The 22,746-nt window shown below is 39.1% G+C and overlaps 1 protein-coding gene across 1 annotated transcript; it reads right to left on the minus strand.

Annotated features, from left to right (window-relative positions):
* Positions 1–560: 560 nt before the first annotated feature.
* LOC119659310 (jmjC domain-containing histone demethylation protein 1) lies at positions 561–22,293 on the minus strand. The gene is made up of 5 exons (XM_038067325.1): positions 21,745–22,293; positions 8,487–8,647; positions 6,234–7,164; positions 5,270–6,154; positions 561–2,495 (listed from the first exon to the last, which is right to left on the minus strand). Exons 1-5 carry the CDS (start codon positions 21,793–21,795, stop codon positions 1,197–1,199), a joined length of 3,327 nt encoding a protein of 1,108 aa, XP_037923253.1. The 5' UTR covers positions 21,796–22,293; the 3' UTR covers positions 561–1,196.
* Positions 22,294–22,746: the final 453 nt, after the last annotated feature.

The raw sequence follows: 22,746 nt of genomic DNA on the forward strand, positions 1-22,746 counted from the left end.
TAAAGACTCTTCAATGAGATAGGCTAGTTTCAATCTCTAGATGAGCACAAGCCTATTTTTTCCCCCTCACTTAGAATACACACCGAAGCTGTTTGAACTACTGTTAAATGATGCTCATTGTAAAAGAAAGAAATAGTCGTATGCTTTCTATTGTTAACACGACCTTCGAAGGGAAGTGAACATCTCGACAATTTGTGTCATATCTGCGATATCTACAGCATTGTCTTTTTTTGTAGATGCATGTTTATTTCCATGATGAGGAAGAACTCGCAAATTAAACAGGCTGTCTAGGGCATCTAAAGAAGTGTTCTCAGGCAAACTTTAGGCCTAACGAGGGAAAATAGCAGCTGACGAATTAAATATGATGATGAGCTTTATCCCATTGATTATGACAAACAGTCCTCTTTTATAACAATCTACATATTTAGACAGTGTAGTGGGCAAACCACATACAGTGGATAAGTAACAAAGAGACCCTCAGGCACTTAAAATACAATACAAAAGGAAAAGGCCAAGGTAAATGGAAGGCGAATAACCACAACGGGAAAATTAAAAACACATTTTTGTATATTATTTTAAATTCAATATGCATTTTTTATTTACATTATGACTACAGTTGAACTTACTCGCATTACACTCTATAAGATTTTTAAGTTGAAAAAATTCAACGAATTCATAAAAGTATCTTTGGTATTTACTAAATACATTGCATCGGTACAATTAATATATAGTATATACATGTCAAAATCTCTTTGTACATTTAAATAAACTCGAAAGGGTTTACCAATTAGAAATGGAAAATTTATTGTACCACTATAAATGTATGTATTTTAACATTATTGTATTATTTATTCTTCGTACTCATTCACTCATTGATCAAAGTCCAATGCAATTTTTGAAAAATCTCGTACATCATAAAAAATCAGACAAGATAAAATTTTGTAGCGACGCTCCATCTGTTAATTTGTTTTTCAGTCAAAATTTACCTGAAGAATAAAACAAGAATTATCGATGCTAAGAGCCCCGCTATAAAAGCTTCTAATTTTTGACTCGAAATGATTAAAATCGTTTTCAATCTAAAATTAAGTGAAAGCTCTACATATATTTGTTCATTTAAAACGCATACAACCAAAGTAGATAAAACCAAAGACTTTGAATTGTTAGATGATTGTATTGGTTCGAAAGAGTTCTTATATCTAAGTAACTTTCCTTCTATCAACTAATTTAACGTCCTTAACTTGAAGATTGTGCTTTGAATTAGAAGCGAACTTGATCACAGCTTGGGTTGATACTTGCGGGCAATGGCGTAGATCTAACCACGTTAACTCCTCACATTTTCTCAAATAGTCTAACGATAGTTCAGTTACAAGTCGACAACTACTCAAATTCAACTCTACCAGAGTGTTTATTGCACTGGGGCACGTGCCAATCTGAGCAACTCCAGCATCAGTAATTCGCTGACACGATGAAAGATCCAAATGTATTAAAGACGGTAGTCCTTGTGTGATGTAACGTAACGCAACATCCGAAATATCCGTTCCAGCCACCTTTAAAGTTTTCAAATTTCTTAAACGTGACTTAGAATCAGATAAACCCGGTCTTGAATCTTTTGGCGGAAGAAGAATTTCACGTATGGCAGAATCATTCAAACCTCGTACAAAACTCAAGTCGAGAGTTTGTAATGGCGGACACAGGCAAGTATGTAGACCTAAAATAGCTTGAATTGGAGTGTTCTGCAAGCTTAGGTTTTTCAAACCTGGTATGCGAGATATAATCCATGCTAGTTGACGTTTTGCTATCTGTGTCCAGTCTAGTATTAGATGTTCTGGTTGTCGTCGTACTATCGCCGTTAGAAGAGCTGCAGAGAGCTTGTGTTCGGCACAATTCATGCATTTCCATAGAGAGGGATCCACAGACGCTGTAGACCAGGCTTTACATACAAGTGAACACACAACCAACGTTTCAGGTGGCAAATATCTGAAAATGGCTTTAAGACATGTCGGATCCAATGTAAGATTACTATTAGACGATTGTGACATAGAGCTCAATGAGGCTGGTCGGACGACATACTGAGGCTTCTTTAAAATTTTCGTTGATGTGCTGATGATTTGGTGTGCAAGTTGTGTTCGTATTGTATTCTTTTTTCGTGGCAGAGCTGAATTCGATTCCATGACATCCATGCTATCATGCATACTGCTGCACATGCTCCCGTCGTCGCTTTTACGTCGTTTTATAACGCTGACGTCTAAACGGTGCTCCATGTCTTTATTATCATCGTTGCTGTTACTCCCCATACGCTCCAACTTGAGATCTTCCATTTTCATTTCTTTTTTCATTTCACGTTTCGATGGAGTTTCTAGATCTGATTCACTCGACATTCCATAATCATGATGACCATCAATGTGCTGTTTACTTTCAATGACTGAAGATGCATCACTGCTCACCGACATGCGACGAATTTCAGATGATTTTTGCCTAGCACGGAAATGCCGGGGCTGCAAAGGAGAAAAATTATTTGCTCAGAGTTGGTTAATTTTTAAAAAAATTTTGTCTATCCTATCCTATTAAAATAAGCTGATTGACATTAAGATTATTAATTTTGAAAATACAAAGGAAACTTTATCTAACAGTGAAAGTGTTGCCCACATAGAAACACATGTGCAAAAGACAGATTCATTTAACAATGCGACTCAATTAGAACGTATGCATACAAGAGGTACATGAGCATGAACAGAAACTAAATTGCATAAAAGAGAGCGCTCGATGTATTTATTCTGATGATGACAAACAGACAAAGCATATGTCAACCATACTGGTAAGGGGATATAGCATCTTCTCGATCCATTGACTTCTCAATTTGATGGTCTCTCGAAGAATTCGCAGAATAAGTAAACTTATTATGCTTGTTGTTACTGTAATGGTCCTATGTCTTCCTCTTGTTGCTGAGCAAAAATACCTCATGATGCACATTCGACTAAATCAGGTCAGAGAGGTAAACTAACAACCATTCAAAACATTGCAAAACAATGTAAACACAAATTTTCATTTCAAATCCAAGATTAAGCCGTTCTATTTCGATAGATAATCGTGAATCTTAGTATGGATGTCAAACTGTTCAAGAAATTTAGATTTTCTTCAATCTCCAATATCAAAAGGTAAAATTGCAGAAACACTAGTTTGTATTCTGGATAGCCAAGTGGTAACAGACGCGATTCCGGTGTCGGATACTGACGCTACCGCAAGGCACTCTCTCTTGACCTTGGAGCCGATTTTTCCGGTGCAGTAACGCACATCACGATTGTGCAGTGTTATGCACGAACGGAGGTTTCCGATATAGTTGAGAATGATGCAGCAGCAATTACATGCAGCCCAGAAGAGACTTCTTAAAGGTGACATTGTCATTGTGATGCGTGATCTGAATGCCAAAATGGGCTCTAATAACACCTCGCTCAAACGTCTAGCTCCGATATCGTGTGAATTTCCGGGAAGTTCAACGTAATGTGCGCCGTGACAAATGGGAATTTTTTGTTGAGCTGGTCAACAGCAGCAGATCCCAAAGATTTCAGAGCTATATACCAAATCATGAAAAATCTTGCATGTCATCGGAAACTTTACGATAGTCCTGTGAGAGACGTTAATCGTCGGTTCCTTATTCACGATGACGAGTGACTAAAAAAATGAAAAGAATATTTCATATCACATTCAGTAAGATCCTTTTGGAGATAAAACGGCTAGTCACCGTAACATGCGGATACATGTTTCTTCCTCCAAGCTGAAGAGAAATTATCTCGGCCGTTAATGCCCTTAAACCGAGTAAAGCCGCTGGGCTTGACGATCTACCCGCAGAACTATTCATCGCTGCTCTTTTAGTTTTTGTACCGAGGTAAGATCTCAAACGGTTCTAATTCCCCATGACATTATTGCTCAAACACCACGACTAAGCTGATGATAGCCTTTCACCGAGTTATGGATCTTGGCCAAATGACCCCGGATTTGGAAAGAGAAGCAAGTAGATTCGGATACGAGATAAACATCATGAAAACCAAACTTCTCAGTCTGTCGGGTCATTGTACTCTTCCTATCTGCATAACTGGGCATAAGAGCCTTGTTCATTTTGTATATCTAGGAATCGGCGTTTCTGTCGAGGATGGCATCGAACTTCATGCCGCACTACGCATCAACTGCGCTACATCCACATTCACTACTTTGTCTAAAATCTTAAAATTCAATTGCATTGAGATGACTCCCTCAACACCAAAATCAAGTTTAGAATGTTTTTTGCTAATGTTCTTTCTGACATTGTTATTCTGCTAGGTGTTATCGGGGTACATTGGTCTAATACTATTATACTTCGAACAAAAAACTTCGTCGACGCACAAGCCAGTAATCCGCGGACGAGTTGATCAGAAGGCGAAAGTGGCAACGGATAGGTCACTTATTAAGGGAAAGCGGCAATTTTATTGCCCGTTATACCATACCGATGTTGTTCTTCGTTCGAGATTTTGTCCGACTAAAGCACCCCAATAGCACGGGGCAGGTTGTGTTAACAAAAATAAAAAACTTTCAAATAAAAGGGACAATTATTTTGGGTTTGCTGGACCCTTATAACAACGCAGACGTTGGGGGGAAGAGTTTTAACTTGAAGTTGAGGTGCATTTACCTAGCGCGGCAGAAACACATACAAATTGATCGATGCCCTTCAGCGCTCTGTCCATTAACGTAGATAGGAAAAGTCAGACTAAGAACCTTAGTTTTGTTGGTGTTTAATTTCGATCTCGATTCGAGAAAAAAACAGATATCATCACGTAGTTAGGCATTTGAGAAAAAACGTAATGGTTCCTTGAAAGCCTCCCCACTTTCCACCAAAATGGCAGAGAAGAGAGAATGTCACCGATAATAAGAACAAACAAGAAATCACATCGAATGCAACCCTGTGGGAGTCGGTTAAATTAGGTTGACATTTATCACTAAGCTCTGTTTCAAAATTCATTGCTTCAAATTGCTACACCGTTTGTGAGATACACAATATTCACACACATAACATTTAAATTTAAATCTAAAGAATTGCAAGCTAGGTTTTTTTTAAATTTTCCTAGGGAATTTTGAGAATTGAAGCGATTGCACTTATTAAGATTGTTTATACTGCACAACTTACCATAGTTGAAAAGACAGTCTGTATCACTTAAATATTGATTGTATCTGAACATGAATTGATTTACACTAATAAAGCTATCTATCTATCTAAATCTAAAGAACACTCATTTCTTACCTTGTAATCATTATTTTTCCCAGATTTGCAGCACGACGGGCATTCCCAACTATTAGGCAAATCTTCATTAGCGATACCTTTAGTATTCTGAGAATTAGCTTGAGCACAGTCAGGATGCGCAATTTCATAGCAAACTGAACATTCCATTAGTGAAGAAGGTCCTTCCAATGATGCTTGTAACTTAGCTTGCGGCGAAACTGGAGTTTGTCGCCAACCATCCAGGTGACAGTAAACACATTGTGCAGTTACTGGTAACATCGGTGATAAACATTGTCGCATCATGCAAGTCTGTTTCGCTCGGCCGGGACCACCAAATTTCACCATATCAAGACAAAAACTACATTCGCCGCAATCAGAGCGTTGACATGCATTACAAACTTTGCAACGTGTTCTTCTTCGACGTGGTTGGCCAGCATTTGTTCCGTTTTGACTGCTGGAGCTTTTAACCGCTACATCCGAAGATCCGCCATCGGAAGTGTTGCCTTGCTTTTTATGTGGTCCTCTAGAAACCGGTCTGGCTGTCATTGTTGGTGAAACGAAATTTCCGTCATCTGTTGTTGCTCGCCCACTACTGCAATTTCCTTCGTTTGGTGAATTCATTTCATGTTTGATAATATTCTCAGTATTGTGAACATTGTAAACGTTTTCGTCTTTATGCATGTGATTCACATCATTAAAAACATTACTGTCATAAATCTGAATAGATGGCGACCTGGATGTTTCTGGCTTAAGAACGGGCTCGCCAGTTATGGCTAACTCGGGTTTGTCTTTACAATGCCGTTCCACTAGGGTTCTGACATCTTTGATCAATGCAACAGGATCCTTGATCAGTTCTGGAACGTTCTTCTTATGTGGAGGAAGATCATATAAATACATGACAATTTCCTGAAAAAATAAAAAAAAATCAGATCATATCATCATATAATAAAATAAGCAACAATCTAGGCTACTAATGCTATTATACCTTCAAACCGAACAGTTCGTGATGTGTTAAATGTACATGTGGCATACATGCAACAGCCTCCTCTATCGATGGCTCTCCTTCCAGGTGTGACCGGCCTAATAGGGTATAAACGTATTTCGCCAAAACATACCAAAGCATTTCGGTAAAAAAAGGGTAACGAAATTTCTGTGGCACTTTAGTTATATCTTCGACTTGAGCAATTTTCAACTGCTTAACAATTCCAAAGGAATGTAGGAAATTTCCACCAAACACAAGAGTATCAGTTGGAGTATAGACGGCATGTATCCAGCCTGTCGGAATGAAGAATGTATTGCCAGCCGTTAGGTATACTCGGGCGCACTTTTCCACAGTGTCACCGAAAAATACATCTGACTGTTTCCCAGACAAAACCCACTTTTCATATAGTTGTAGATTCTTCTCGGTTGGTGGGATCAGCCAAAACACTTTACTACCTTTAAGGATATGGTACCAAACAGACGTTCCACCAAAATCCACATGAAAGTCTGTGTAACAGTTTTTAACTGACATCAAGCAATATTTTTGCACCTTTGGATACATCATCTCTTCTATAACGTTGGTTCCTTCCACTTGTGAATCTTTTAACTGCTTTGGCCACACGACATCAACCCAATCCATCTGTCTTACTACTGTTGGGCTTTGTATGTAATTATCAAGTTTTGTATGTGAGAATTCTAAAGATATGACATTTAGTAAGCGATTTTTATGCGGATCTTCATAATATTGCTGCCATTCTTTCATTGTCATTTGAATATTTTTCTGAGTATTTACATCCATTACATCTAATGTTCGCCGCGATCCAACACACATTCGAACGTCATTTATTGTGAAATCCGTTGATGGCACACGGAGTCCAAGTCCAGTCTTTTCACGGAAAAGTAGAGGAATGTTAAAGCCATACTGTTGGAAGAACCTGGAAAGGCAAAACATTTATTATTTGATATTATTACAAATAGTTTTTTACTGATAACATTAAACGGCAGATTTTCTTTGCACAATTTTCATCTAATGCATCTTAAACCTTTCATAGGAACACCTGTACATATGAACACATCAAGGCCGAAGTGAGCAATCTAAATTGTATGTTGATTATTGAAAATTGCTACAAATTTATCATGCATCATGATTTAATACACAAAATCGTTCCGATTTAGGATACAATACATTTACTTCGTCTAAGCTTTTATTTAGGCCTTTTTTCCACCATTCAATATTCAACTACGTGTTCTGAAAGTTATCTTTGTTCATTAAAAATTTAAATTTGGCCAATTCTAGCGTTGATGTCCTATGCGCCCGAGCTGAGTGCCATTACTTCTGTTTTTGGTGAAAATCATGTGAATAGCATGTTAATTCGCAAATTGATTTAAAATTTTCTTGCTTCTCGAATATTCCGCGCCAATAACTACAGAAGAATGCCAAAATAAAATTAGAAAAGGTAGGTTTTTAATTATATCAAACTAAGCCAATATCACCCGTTGAGGGCTTAAATAAAACAAAGCTACACTAAGCTAAGTTATATTTAACTATCTGAACGTTAGATCTAGTTTTCCTTTTGATATATATCAATAGTAAACATTTTTTTACGTCAAGGTCCTAGGCTAGCAACGGAACGGAAGAATGCCGCATACCGAGTATTGTTGCATTCTCTAAGAACGCGGGCACGCGCAGAGACTTATCACGAACTCCGTCGAGCGGAGAAGCGACTTCACAGACGGAAAAGGAAGCCTTGGAGATCCAACAAGTCTGTGACCTAGAAAAGTACAGGGAGCAACCGCACCAGGCGCGCAAGTTTTACCAACAAGTCAGCAGGATGAAGCCTTATACACTTCGATGCTCATCCTGCCGAGACAAAGAGGGGAACGCTCGAAACGTCTCACCATAGGGCCAAAGCTCTTACTGTATAAGACTATGATCTTGCCAGTCCTCATGTATTCCTCAGAGACTTGGGTTTTTAGCAAGAAAAATTGCGAAATTTTGGCCCCACCCGGAAAGTCTATAAGGACAATATCTATGGTAGAAAAAGAAGACGAGGCAGACCCTGCCTAAGATGGAGCGATGGCGTAGGCCAGGACGCCAGACAGCTTTTAGTGATATGGAATTGGTGGACCTCGGCGCAAAACCGGTATGTCTGGAGTTCCTTACTAAGGCAGGCCTAGACCGGATACCGGTTGTTGCGCCGTTGATGATGACGATGATAATATGTTTATTTAAAGAATATACAATAAATTTACTTACCCTATCGATAAATCGAAACCTTTCATTTCACGAACCATGCCGGTTTGTGCGAATTTTGGTGATTCTAACTTTTCAGCTACACTGAAACCTCGAACTCCTTCCACATCATCTTCTCCTAAAGCCCATTCATCTGAATATAGTTTTCGTTGTTTTCTTTCTCGCTAAATAAATATAAGGAAAAAATTGTTGTAAGTCATTTAATTAATGTTCATGGAAATGGAAAAATATGTTTGCAGATATTCATCACACACGCAACTCTTATAAACGCGTTTTATTAAAAACCACCCCCGTTCCAAAGAAAAACCTTATTTACTTATGCCCCGGATAAAGGCACCAATTCTAAACTCTCTATATACTTATGACCACTACTACAGTTGATGTACCAGAATTCGATGATTTCAACGAATGCAACTTATTTAAAAACCTTCTCAAGTTTTTTTTAGTATAACCTTTGTGGTAAGCTTTATCTAACCTGATATGGTATAAATTAGTATGACTTTTAAAGGGTGATTTTTGTTCAAATCTCAATTTTCATATTCGTTACAAAATAGAGAAGTAAGGGATTGAAAAGTACAAGCATAAAGTAGGACAAAACTCATTTTCAGAAAGTATTCAACTGAAAAATCTGAAAAAGCTTAGCCCTCCAGGTACTTTCAATTCCGATATCAAATAAACGTAATAATAGTGTATTTCCAATTTTCGAAATTGACCAAAAACTACTGAAGTTTATCCTAGGAGTACCAAATTAAGCAGCAGCATAAAGAATAAGAATAGGAAGTGATCTACTCCCTAAATGTTACAGGGTTAAGTAGCGCAGTCAGTCGATAGAAAAAACAGTCTACTCTCTCACATTGGAAACACCACAATGAAAAGCAAGATCAGTGATTCAATCAAATAAACAAATTAAAATATATAAACACGGCTTTCATTGAACTTCTGTTATCAACCATCAACCTCAGCTGGTAATTCTCAAAGTGGTAACCCTGAGTTCAAAAGGAGAATTGCCGAGTTCAAGGTTAAGAGAAAAGCAGTGACAACCAGAATGTCGAGAGCATACAACACGCCTGCAGACACGAGTGCGACTGCGACCGCACTAAACGGCGTTCCAAGATTTCCAGGCTTCAATCCGCAGGAACCCGAAATTTGGTTAAAAATTCTGGAAGCAAGGTTTGTGAAACCCTCTCAATTCGCCCGCCACCTGCAGTGTTTCGGCGGCCCCAAAGCTCCAGAACCGTTAGTGCGTAGTTTATGGGTAAGGCGCCTACCATCTACTCTTCAACCGATTGTGACGACGGTTGGTGACCAGCCGCCGATGTAGCTCACAAGGTCTCCACACTTCATTTGACACCATGCCTCGCGGAAGCAATTTTAGGTATACATACATCATCACCTTTAATAGCAGAAACACGCTTAACGCAGCTAGTTCAGCAATTGTTAAGTCAACTCGCGGAGTTGCGAGCGAAGATACGCGCAGTAAAACAGCCGATTCACCCGTGAATTCATCCAGAAGGAAATCTCAACGTTCTCGGTCCATGTCACGAGCACAGTGCAGCTCCAAAAACTTCGCCCCGAGGGTTTATGTTGGTATCACCGTACCCATCAAATGCACGAAATCATGTAATTGAACTTCGAAGAATGCATATGGTCCCGTTTCATCCCCTTCACGATGCCTGTCTATGTCCGGTGGAAACACAAAAATACGGTTGCTTATAGGCACAGATTGGGATAATATATAGCACAAGGCTGTCATACGGAAGGTCGCGGTTCAAATCTCACTGATGGCAGTGAGGTTTGCATCGTGATTTGACATCGGATACCATTCGGCTCAGCTGTGAATGAATGCCTGATTCAAATCTGCAACCGAATCAGCAAAGCACAACGCAAAATGAATCTACAAACAGTGCTATCTTAAATAGGAGACAGTGCTTCAGCGGAAATGATAAGCGAGTCTGTTAGCAACATCGATGGGCTTAATCCTTCTTACGCGAGGGCCAACGAACGATCACGAATGAACACTAGGATGCCATTGTGACAATAAATGCCAATAATAATACCACAAACCGTCAGCTGGCGACACGGCCAGCTGAATTATCGTAATTTCCTTGCACTCAATCTTTGCCAGGGGAATGCTGTGGCAGTGCTAATTACTTTCAGACACTTGTCTGAAATTAGAACTTCAATTTCTCCTCTACTGAAGTGATCCACTTCAGTTAGCTAATTGTTACAGGTTTAAAGAGCAGCACAATGAAAAACAGGATCGATATTAGATTTAAATAAACAAATCAAATATATAAACACGGTTTTCATTCAACTTCTGCTATCAACCTCACCTGATAATCCCCAAAGTGTAAATCGTGTACCCTAATAGTCTTACATAAAAAAAAAAAACAAAAAAAACTTTCATACTTGATGCGCCACGCTTCCAATTTTCGACTTGGTTTAGAATGGTATGAGCTACTGCATACTTGACTAATAACAGCCCACAATAGAATTTCCAGCTACGTAGAGACGAAACTGTCGTGCAATGAAAGTTCTTGAGACGAGAAAACACAATGTGAAGCATCGAGCTTCCGGCGCAATTTCTGTTAACTAAACCCATATTCGTATGCTTAAAAAGATTACATATGCGTTGGCCACCTGGAACAAATTGTAAGTGTATAACACTCGGAATTCCTCCATACCATAACAAATCCAAACGACCGAAGTGATCCTGTCTAACCACTGCTTGACCTTATTTATGCTTGTCAAGTTTAATCAAAAATTCCTTTCAAAACTTATTCCAAAAGTGAACATCTCTTGGACCTTTGATCAATTAAAAACAAATTTAAGAGAATTTGTAATTTTGTGTTTATACGACAAAACAAGCTATTGCAGATGTAGATGCGTAATCTATTTGGATATACCAAGTCTCTTTTTAGTTACAAGCAATCGTCCCTTCAAAGCGGGAGCTACAGGTGGCGCCGTTATTAAAGTTTTTAAATCGAATCGCACCTATGCTTCGAAATGAACATGATAAATACTAATATTTTTAGATAACAAATTTTTCTTTCTAGAACATTACAGGAAAACAGTCGGGAAACCGGAAGCTTGACGCTTCAGGTATAAAAGGTTTTGTGTTTCCCTATGTGAGGAGCATAACGTAGTTCTCCATTGGCTTATAGCATTGACCCGAGATATTTAAATCGCTCAGTTCTGGGCAGGTTACCGCCATTGCCAGAACTCAGCGATTTAAATATCTGGAGGGGCAGATTACTGCCATTGAAAGAACTCAGCGATTTAAATACCTCGAGTCAATGCTACCAACCAATGAAGAACTGCGTAATGAAATGTTTCAAGTATTAACGCCACCTGGATGAAGTGGCATTCCGCAACTGGTGTTCTTTGTGATCGACGTATCAGCGCACGTCCCAAATCTAAAATTTACTGCAATGTTGTCCGTCTGTCGCTCTCTATATTTTGAGTGTTGACTATAAAAGACAATGAACGCCGTCTTGTGGTAATGAGGACGAAGATGTTGCATTGCACTGGTGGCGTGACACGTTTTGATCACGTCTGAAATGAGAATATCCGCGATCGATATGGGTTTGCATCGATCGTGGAAAAACTGCAAGAGAGGCGTTTTCGATGGTGTGGTCACGTAATTCACGCTAACGAGAATTCAACAACCAGTATTGGTCAGAACATCGAAGTCAATGGTAAGCTACCAAAAAGCCGGCCAAAATAATGGTCGCATGATACACTGGATGGGGATTTGAAGGTCTCGCGATTACATCCTGATCAGGCATTTGATAAAATAAAATGACGAAACCGATCACGACGAGCCGACCCCGCTTGTGAACTGAAGGCTCAAGAAAAAGAAGAAGATGTGAGGAGCGATGAGCCTGACAGTTCCGTGTCACATAGTTAAAAATTCTATTGGCATCTATTTTTTAGAAAGTAATTTAAATAAATCATTTGATGGAAAGCCCCGTATTGAAATAGTCAACCTCATACGCTTCACACTCTGAGTTTAATATTATTAGCAAATGCCAACAATTTAACCAACATCAAATATAAAAAAAGGCTAGGGAGAATTAGATTCTTCTTGAATGGAATTTTAATATTTCACTCGAATTTCAATTATTCTCGTTAATTATGACGTCAGCATCTTATTTGTATGGCTTAGCATGCTGTTAATTAGCATGAAATTGATAAGTTTGAACTGCTATAACTTTCCCAATAATAGTTGGATTTTCATGAAACTTGGCATGTGTATGCACGAGGCTGTCCTCTATGTCGGTGCAAAATTTAGTACACTTAGGATGAACTTAAGGGGAGTTTTTTAGTGAATTTCTAAAAGTTGATAATATACTATTAGTAAATTTTTTTTGCAGATACCGGAATAGGACATCTCTCGAAGATTAGATTTCACATACGTGTTTTACGCAAAATCTTAAAAAGTGCTGCAGATAAGTAGATTCTTCATAAATGCGACTTTAATATTTCAGGCGAATGTCAATTATTCCGGGTAATTACGACGTCAGCATCTGATTTGCATGGCTTTGGAAGCGGTAAATTCGCGCGAAATTGCTAAGTTTGAACTGCTATAACTTTGGCGTTAATTGCCAGATTTCTACGAAATTTCGGATGTATATACAAAATATTATCCTCTATGCTAGTACAAAATTCGGAAATCCTAGGATGAATTTAAGGGGGGTTTTCAGTAAATTTCTAAAAAGTAGTAATATACTATTAGTAAGTTTATTTGAGCAGATATCGGAATGGGACATATTTTGAGGCCTAGATTTCATCTCACTTCAAGTGCGTACATTTTGACTCATTACTCACGCACTTTGCAATTTATGCCAAAACTAATGTCAGTTTCGGAAAGTACAAATTGAAACCTTTCATTTGATACCCTACACAACTATATCTGGTAAAAAAAATTTTTGAATCCCCCCTTTGCATGTATGGGGAGCCCCCTTTGAACTCCACCTAAATTTATGCCACTCACTGTATGCGTGGGATTTCATAGTTCCCATCTGTCCACCAAATTTCGTTCGGATCGCTTTAGCCGTTTTGGAGAAAAATGCGTGTGACAGACAGACAGACAGGCAGACAGACATTGAATCGATTTTAATAAGGTTTTGTTTTACACAGAACCTTAAAAAGAGTTCTACGCAAAAGCTTCTTAGATCACCTAGCAAATTGAACAATTAATTATCATATTCGACTATTTTGTCAGATACATATGTAGTAGAGTATCGAAATAACGAACAGTTCCAAATAGCGAACGCCAGTTTTTGCACATTAGATACTCTAAATAGTGAACAAAACTTTCAGGACAATATAACAATATACGCAATATAATTTAAATTGTTTGAAATATCTTTCTCGTCCTTTGTTGGCTTTGTTCAGTCATTTTATTATTTTATTTAGATTATATCTCTGCAAAAAAATTGCAAAAAAACACTAATAAAATTGTTTATGAAACAATTATCAAGAAATTTACCAGTTAGTGGAGATATGATAAAAACCGAAACAAAAAAGATGAATTCTTAATCACTGGTGAATTAAACTCGACCTAATAAGTTTAAAGAGAGATACATATTACTACACGTGAAAATTACTGGGGAAAGTCTTTCTTTCTGTAAGAATCAGTAAATCCTAAATCAGTAACACTATTTTTAAAAAGTAGTGGTTGGTGGTTTTGAATGCGATGTCAGAACATGACACCAATTTATCTATTATTGGTAAAGCCTGAAAAGTATGGTGAGGATATGCAATTCGTGTTTAGTTTTGGAGAAAGTCGTTCAGAAAACAATCACAGGACAATATTCCTTCAAGCATTATAGCCGAAAAGTGGTGAGAAGTGTAAGCGCACATCGCAACTATGGTGAATTTACTTCACACTATGGATCCAAAAGAAATAGACTTCATTTTCTTATATCGCTTTTTAATTTCTTCATATCACATTTCTAAGAATCATCCATAGGCTTAAAATTTGGAGCAGCGGAACCTGAAAGCTGACTTCAGAAATATGAAAAACTCCCAAATATCATAAGATGAAACATATAAATGCAGCTCATACAAAAAAGCATCGAAGACTCGTTAGAAAATAAGGAATATTCGTTTTAGGAATGATGGGGTCCTAAGTCCGCATCAACTTAATGCAGGACCGGACCAAATGGGAAGCAACTTACTCCCTCTTTCCTGGTCCACGGATCCTTCGCTTAGGGCTTGCACCCAAACTTCTCAAAAAAAGTGAAGCGATGGCGGCTTTACGGTTTCTTACCAGGGAGGAGCACACAACATCTGCGAGCCGCTACGGTCACGCTGCTCCCAGGGCAGAGGTGAGGCAGCGTCTGACGATTTGCCTCTGCCCTGGTAAGAAACCGTAAAGCCGCCATCGCTTCACTTTTTTTAAATAAGGAATGCTGAAGAGATTTCAATTTTCAACAAAGCATTAGAATGTAATGGTGCAGAATATAGTCAAATCATAGCTCTTCGTAATTAACAATATTGAAAACCTGTTTTCCAAATGAAACCAATATCATTCCCCAGAAATTGTGTACCCTCTATTAAGTTATTATAATGCAAATGACATTTTGTAACAACTCTCTCAAAATAATGTTTCGAAATAACGAACAAGTTCTGATTTCTATTTGTCCGCTATTTTGAGAAGTTACTTTACTTTAGATAATGCATAGATGTGGTTATTACGTGTGCTTCATGTAAGGATACATAACAATAATATATTTATGAAATATGCCGATGAGAAAATGTCGCAGCTTCGTTTTCAACGATTTACTGTATAAGATACATGGAAAGCACCTCTGCATATTTTTGATGAATCGGCCCCCAAGATAGTGGATTCCACTGCATGACGACTGGGACCTACCCACTGTCACTTCTGCCTTCTGATTCACACAGTTACGGATATCTGGCCCAGAGCTGTCCAGTAACAGTGGAGCTCACTTTCCATGTCTTACTCCCGTGCAGAAGCACAAAAAGAACATTACTACAAAACATCTCAATTTGATGTTGAGGTAGCTACGTTTCCAGATCCTGAACAAAGCAGCGCTGTTAATGCGTCGACCAACATCAAGTTTGTTGGCATCGTTAGCAGAAACGATTCTTCTTAGATATACAGCGTGATTAACGACTACACCCTAAAACATCAAGGATTTTGATCCTAATGAAGAGAAGTTAAGAGACTCAAATACTAAACAAGTCGGGAAACCGGAAGTTGGATGTTTCAGGTACGAAAGGTTTTGTGTATTTCTTTTATAAAGAGATTTGAGTCTGCATCTGTCCCATTAGTACGTAGCACGTAGTATATGCATATATTATGTGTTAATATCCATATTCAGTTTTGAATTTGCAAGGAAGCAACAACTTGAACCTATTATAACTTCGTTGCTAATAATGCGATTTCCACCAAACTTGGTAGAATCATGCTCTATGTTATACCCTATATTGTTACAATTACAATTTCGTGGTGCTAGAATGAACTTAAGGGGGTTTTGCAGGCAATAATGGTGATATACTACTATTAACTTTATTTGAACAGATATCGTATGGTGGTATCCCGTTGCTGAGTACCATCTATAAGATATTCTCCATTATCTTGCTAGGCCAGGGAGACCTATACGCTCAGAACATCATTGACCCATACCAAAGAGGCTTCACTCCAAGCAAATCACCAACAGATCAGATTTTCTCTCTGTGGCAAGCGATGGAAAAACTATTGGAATATGGACATCAGTTGCACCATCTTTTCATCGACTTTAATGCCGCCTATGATAGCATAGCCAGAGTAAAATTGTATACGGCCATGAGAGAATTCGGTACCCCGACGAAATTGATAAGACTGACCGTGGCGAATGTGCGAGGTCAGATAAAAGCAGCGGGCTCACTCTCAAGACCATTCGGTATCAACAACGGTCCACGACAAGGAGATGCCTTATCGTGCGTCCTCTTTAACCTGGCCCTGGAAAAAGTGATCCGTGATGCTGAGGTAAATCCACGGGGTACAATCCTCTTTAAGTCCACCCAACTACTGGCCTATGCTGACGATATCAACATCATGGAAAGAACGAACGGAGACGTATAAACTCCCTTCATCCAGATCGAGCAGGCGGCGCGTGATCTTGGGCTACACATCAATGAAGGCAAGACAAAATATATGGTGGCAACGTCAGCATCAAAAACCTACCAACCAACAACATCAAACCGCATTGGTCAAAAGGGAACAATAAAAATAGGAGGCTACACCTTTGAGACCCTTGATAATTTCTCCTATCAACTGTCGAAAATCATAACCGATAACAGCTACGATGATGAAATCCGCGCACGGCTGTTGTCAGTCAACAGAGCCTATTTTACAAAAATTGTTCCGCTCGAAACGTCTCACCATAGGGTCAAAGCTCTTACTGTATAAGACAATGATCTTACCAGTCCTCATGTATTCATCGGAGACTTGGTTTCTTAGCAAGAAAAATTGCGAACTCTTGACCGCGTTCGATAGAAGAATCCTCCAAAGAATTTTTGGCTCCCTACATGAGGATGGACGATTCCGTAGCCTACACAATGACGAAATCTATGAGCGATACCATGACCGTCCGGTTGTGGATAAAATCCGGCTCAATAGGTTACGGTGGGCGGGTCACTTAATCCGTATGGATGAAGATGATCCCACCCGGAAAATCTATAAGGGCAATATCTATGGTAGAAAAAGAAGACGAGGCAGACCCTGCCTAAGATGGAGCCATGGCGTAGATCAGGACGCCAGACAGCTTTTAGGGATATCGAATTGGTGGATCTCGGCGTAAAACCGGGATGTCTGGAGTTCCTTATTAAGGCAGGCCTAGGCCGGATACCGGTTGTTGCGCCGTTGATGATGATGATGAATAATTGTTGGACAATATCCGTATATAATTCAATATTCTTTCAGGGCTTTCCCTCATTTCAATTAAAGATAATATTGCCATGCATAATTTACACATTACAATCTAAGAACATTCTGGTACACTTTAATTGATATCGCAATATGACCAATTAATTTTGTTCATTATTCTCCATCAGGAAGTAACGGGGGTCTTGCCTCGACAGAAATTGTTTATACTCTTTGCAAGTCACTCAACGTCTCTACAGCAGTTAAATTATTATCAACTTAATTATCAATATCTGACGAACAGTAACACTCATAATATAATATAATTTGGTTTCATTATGAATAACTAACAGACCTGACAGACATTGTCCTGTTTTACAACACTGTCATTCTCTTAACAACCTCTGGTTGTTAAAGTTTTGTGTAAAACAAAACCTTACTAAAATCGAATCACTATCTGTCTGTCACACGCACTTTTCTCAAAACGGCTAAGCCGATCCGAACGAAATTTGATGGACAGATGGGAAATATGAAACCCCACGCATACAGCTAGTGACATAAATGTAGGTGGAGTTTAAAGGTGGGGTCCCCATACATGCAAAGGGAGGATTTCAGGTATAAAAAGTTTTGTGTTTCCCTATGTGAGGAGCGATGAGTGTTTGATAGTTCCTTGTGCACATTGTTAAAAATTCCATTGCCCTCTTTTTTTACAAAGCGATTCAAATAATTTGATGGAAAGCACTGTATTAATAATAATCAAACTCATACGCTTCACACTCGGAGTTGTTTCATGTTTCATATTATATTCTATACTTTTACAAACTTTTATAAATCTAGGATAAACTTAAGGGGGGTTTCTACTCAATTTCCCCCAAAATATGGTAATATATTATTATTAACTTAATTTGAGCAGATATCGATATGGAGAGTATTTAGAGGCCTGGGCACCATATAGACGTAGCTTCATATTTTTTTCAAATTTTTTGGTTTGGTAGTTTCTGATAATGAGTCTGTTAAAAAAATTATCAGTTTCCACCCCTCCCACTCCCCGCCTTGGTAACAAATGGACAAAACCTTAAAAAAGGACATCGATCTGAAAAACGATGTTACTGCTTTTATCAACTCTTGTACCCTGGGCTTCTTTGCTGCCAGTATAAACAATCTACCGTTAAGTTGGGAAACTTTGTTGATGTTTATGGTGAAAATTTCGATGGATTGTATTTACTACTTCTTAAAATATAATAAAGCAAATTTTTGATTCTGAATCATACATTTCGTACTTGAGGGGGTCATCCCGTGTGCCGGCTTCAAGAAATCGGTTAGTTTTGGATTGATCGAATCTAGAGCATGAGTAGGGTGTTCTTCCGATTAGGGGGTGTGAGCCTCCTAAAAAGAAGTTTTACAAATTAACATTTGTATAGTATGCTGCTTGCGAAAATATAGGTGGTTTTTGGCGATTCGGGGTTCTAATGGTTGAAATAACGGTAAAAAATTTTGTGAAAAATTGCATTTTTTGCATATAACTTCATAACGGTAAAGTCCTGTGAGCTTAAATTCAGCATGGCTTATGTACGTTCAAATTTCCTATCGTTTGACACCACACGTAATGTTATAACTTATCAAAAACAGTACATTGCCTCTGTCACACACTTTTTCCTGGAATGTTAATATCATATCATACCTATCAACACGAAACGTGATACCTCACCTTCTTTTTATGAAAAAATACTAAATCTTCTGCCCAAACCGATAAATTTGGTTCTATATTCGTTGGCACGCAGTCGAAACAAATAATAGTTTCAGAACTCTGAAAATCTTAGATTTTAAAAATCTCACTGAAAATCAATTAGCCTGATAATACTTCAAATTCTAGCGCTAACATCAGGTATCATATTTTTATGTTATAGGAAGTCCAAGTTCAATGTCTCTCAAGCATCTTCAAGTTACTTCTCTTCGTTCGGTAACTGACCCCCGCTTAATTTAGAAGCTCAGTCGTCGGCGTCCAGAAATTTTCCAATAATTTAAAAGCGAGTTCCGAATCGGATATCAATTCACAAGCGAATATTCTTTACATTCTCTGTAACCAAACTATTCTATCTAATTGAACGAATTAAAGGGAAAACTAAATCTTCTACCTCAGTGTTGGTGAGTCGATATCAGAGCCAAAACATCCAAATATATATTTATCATTTAGCTTTGTGATGAGATCAACTAGACTACTGACATATTTATAAAGGAATTTAGTATCCAGTTATGGTCAATGTCAGCTTCAAGATCCCAGTCCTGGAAATTAACTTATTAACTTCTCGATCAGATTATGTAAGCTCTGCATATCGTTAAGTTAAGCTACCACCAAGCATGGAAGAAACAATCCCTGCAATTTACCGGCTGAAGAATGATAAATCGCCAGCAGCCAACGGATTTACACCCGATTGAATATGGGGTGACCAACTACACCAAGGTTTGGGACAGCCATACATAAAAATGGGAATATAAATACAGTAATCATAGTGGTTTCAAGTTGTTGAGTGCCATTTAAGAGATATTCTTTACTCCTTTTAGGCCGGACACGCGTCCATAGCAAGGCAATGATAGCATTGCAAAGTAAAACTGTACACGGCAATGAGAGAATTCGGTATCCTGACTAAGTTGATAAGAAGCACTAGCCTCACAATGACCAATGTATGAGACCAGACAAAGGCAGGAGGATCACTCTCGAGACTTTTCACCAACAATATCATCTAAGAAAAGGAGATGCCATAGCATGAATCTTTTTTATTCTGGCTGTGATGCTTCCGAAAATACAAGAGGCATAATCCCTTCAGGCCCACCAACTACTGACGTATAGTGACGATATCGACATGATGGGAAGAACAAACCGAAATGTCGAAACTGCTTTCATCTAGACCGACCAGGCGGTCACCGGTGCAAATTAATTAAGGTAGATCCAACCCGGAAAATTCATGTGGGCTATATTTATGGTAAAAAAGGCCACGGGGCAGACCATGTCTCAACGGGAGCAATGGAATAGGCCAGTATGCCAAGAAAATCGAGTTGGTGAACGTCGGCGCAAAACCCGGATATCTGGAGGCCTAAACCGAATACTGGTTGATGATGACTAATTTTCTTCTTCAATTTCAATGTTAAAAATGGAATACATTTGAGCGTACAAAATGCTTGGCTGTGTATTGTAAAATACATTCATTCAGAATTACAACTATTCCCTAATGTGAATGTCCTTTGCCTAAGTATTGAAATAATTGAACTACATATTACCATTTTATGTTATATCGAGTTCGATAGCGAATAAAAGGATGGAGTTGTTCGTAATAAATTGAGCAAATATTCTATCAAAATCTACAAAGGAAATATAGAGGCAATAAGCAGGTTTTAAACGCATTTTGCCAATATCTCCAATCATTAGAAATGCGATGTACGTTTGCCACAGCAAAATTATGAAGAATTAATGTCCAGCCTAATCTTGACGGTACTGTCGTAGCGCTACTGCCTTCCAATCCAATCTGATACGGGCGCGAGCTTGCTTATGTGAATAATTCCATCAGGCCATTTGCCTAAACTTAAAACTTTGCTTGTGCGCAGATTGCCAAATTAGATTCAATGCAATCCGGGAGCTTTGCGTTTTCCTCTTGCTTGGCTCTACTAGTGTCCCGGTAGTCTTTCTTCTACTTTTTGGAGGAGGTGAAAGCTTGATCCTAGTCCCCCATATTTATTTACTGATAGCGATGCTATTTATACTCATGCAAAGCCACAGCAGTCGGACACTCGGACTCAGCAGATATACAGCGTCAGGTAGGTTCGCCTGTGACGAATTGGAGCGGCGGCCGAATTCGTCCATGCACAAATTTTGCCGTTGATTCACACCTTTATCACATTTCCATACTGAAACAACTTCTGGAGCGAGTCGTTGAGCGTTTTTCAATTCCGCGTCTGACCACGAAAAACAAGTGTCGGCTGCTCAGACGACCGATAAAAAATAAACCCGCCCGGCCAGTTTTGCTCCATTCCCAGGCGAACGACACCACACCAAATAAATTCTCGTCAACATTAGACTCTAGGACGGCTAGATTTTCCCAAGCATTTCCTGCAGTTAATAATCGCATTCTAAGGATGATGGGCACGGTATTGGAGCATTCCCACGTGTCGTGTGAGACACGCAGTCGGTAGATTAGTGGACTCCGGCTGTAACTTAGCTTACGAAAATTCACGTAATTGTCCAAAAATGGCGTCAAATAGTTAGCTGGTGTTTTCCTGCGTTCCTAGTAACCTGGATCCTAGTGTGCAGGGGTCTCGTGCACGCTGGTAGGCAACCGATGCTAGTGCGGATCATGCCAAGGATAAAATACTCAAATGCTTGACACTAACCAGTTGGCGACGGCTCTGATGATTCCTCGCTGGTGACCCTGCCTCGGACATCGCCGAATTTGGGCCCTTTATTTTTTCCGAAAACCACAAGAAGACCACAAATTCCGGATTGGCAAGTTGTCAGTTCACTTCGTATCTTATTTCGGACGCGCCTCCAAATCACACTTTTCCCTTCAGACCGCAACACGTAACGTCACCGCGCACCAAAAACCACTTCAAAACCAGAGCCGAGCACCGATTTTTTCACATTGATCAGGCACTTTGTCTCAATTTTCGTCGGCGAAAAATTCTTACCCCGGCGTTGAACGACCTGCGATCTCACCAAGCCTTCACTCCAGGTGGCTCAATTCCCCGGCCGATATATCTCAACACCGCAACACGGTTCCAGACCGAGTAAAAATAATCTTGTGACCACGGCAAACAAAACAAAACCCGCGCAACTTTTTCGCAAAATCCTAATTCACGACTTCGCCCAAGCACTCCTACGACACACGTCCACACCTCGTTACGGCAGCGCCATTAATAAAAAGTCTCAAATCTCAAAATTCCAAGAGCCTCTCTGTCGATTGTCGCACATCGGCCCATGAATCGCTCGCCGAACAGCAATTCATGGCGTTCGTGCAAGCTCGTGTCATGTTTGTGTCAGCATATTTTGCAGACTCTACAGCCTGCAGCCACTCTGTTTCGTTTCATAAAGCAAGAGGGAAGAGGATAGCGACTGAATGAGCGGCGGAAATATTAGAACAAAATTGTTCAGCGGCGCCGGGAAAAGTGGGGCCCTATGATAAGCAAATGATGCTTGTCATATAAATGATTGAAACTGTTCTTAAGGAAACATGGTGAAGAAATATTTAACCATCTTTTCGTTAAATTTCACTCCTTAGATAAGTTTACTGTTGTTGGATGGTGTAGATTGTGTCTCAGCCTAAAGAGAAGCCCACCTTCACTAATAATCTGGCGTTTCAAAAAAGCTACCAATTAACGAAAATGTGGTCATGAAAA

Source organism: Hermetia illucens, chromosome 6 (genome assembly GCF_905115235.1).
Source record: "Hermetia illucens chromosome 6, iHerIll2.2.curated.20191125, whole genome shotgun sequence".
In the NCBI taxonomy this organism is placed as follows: Eukaryota; Metazoa; Arthropoda; class Insecta; order Diptera; family Stratiomyidae; genus Hermetia; species Hermetia illucens.

What these genes read in the sequence shown, in the direction of transcription:
- LOC119659310 (XM_038067325.1), bottom strand. Translation starts at nt 21,795, where the DNA reads ATGTCCGAGGCAGGGTCACCAGCGAGGAATCATCAGAGCCGTCGCCAA. An exon ending in ATCAGAGCCGTCGCCAACTG is followed by an intron (nt 8,648 to 21,744) that starts GTTAGTGTCAAG and finishes ATATTTATTTAG; the next exon opens with CGAGAAAGAAAACAACGAAA. An exon ending in GGTTTCGATTTATCGATAGG is followed by an intron (nt 7,165 to 8,486) that starts GTAAGTAAATTT and finishes TTGCCTTTCCAG; the next exon opens with GTTCTTCCAACAGTATGGCT.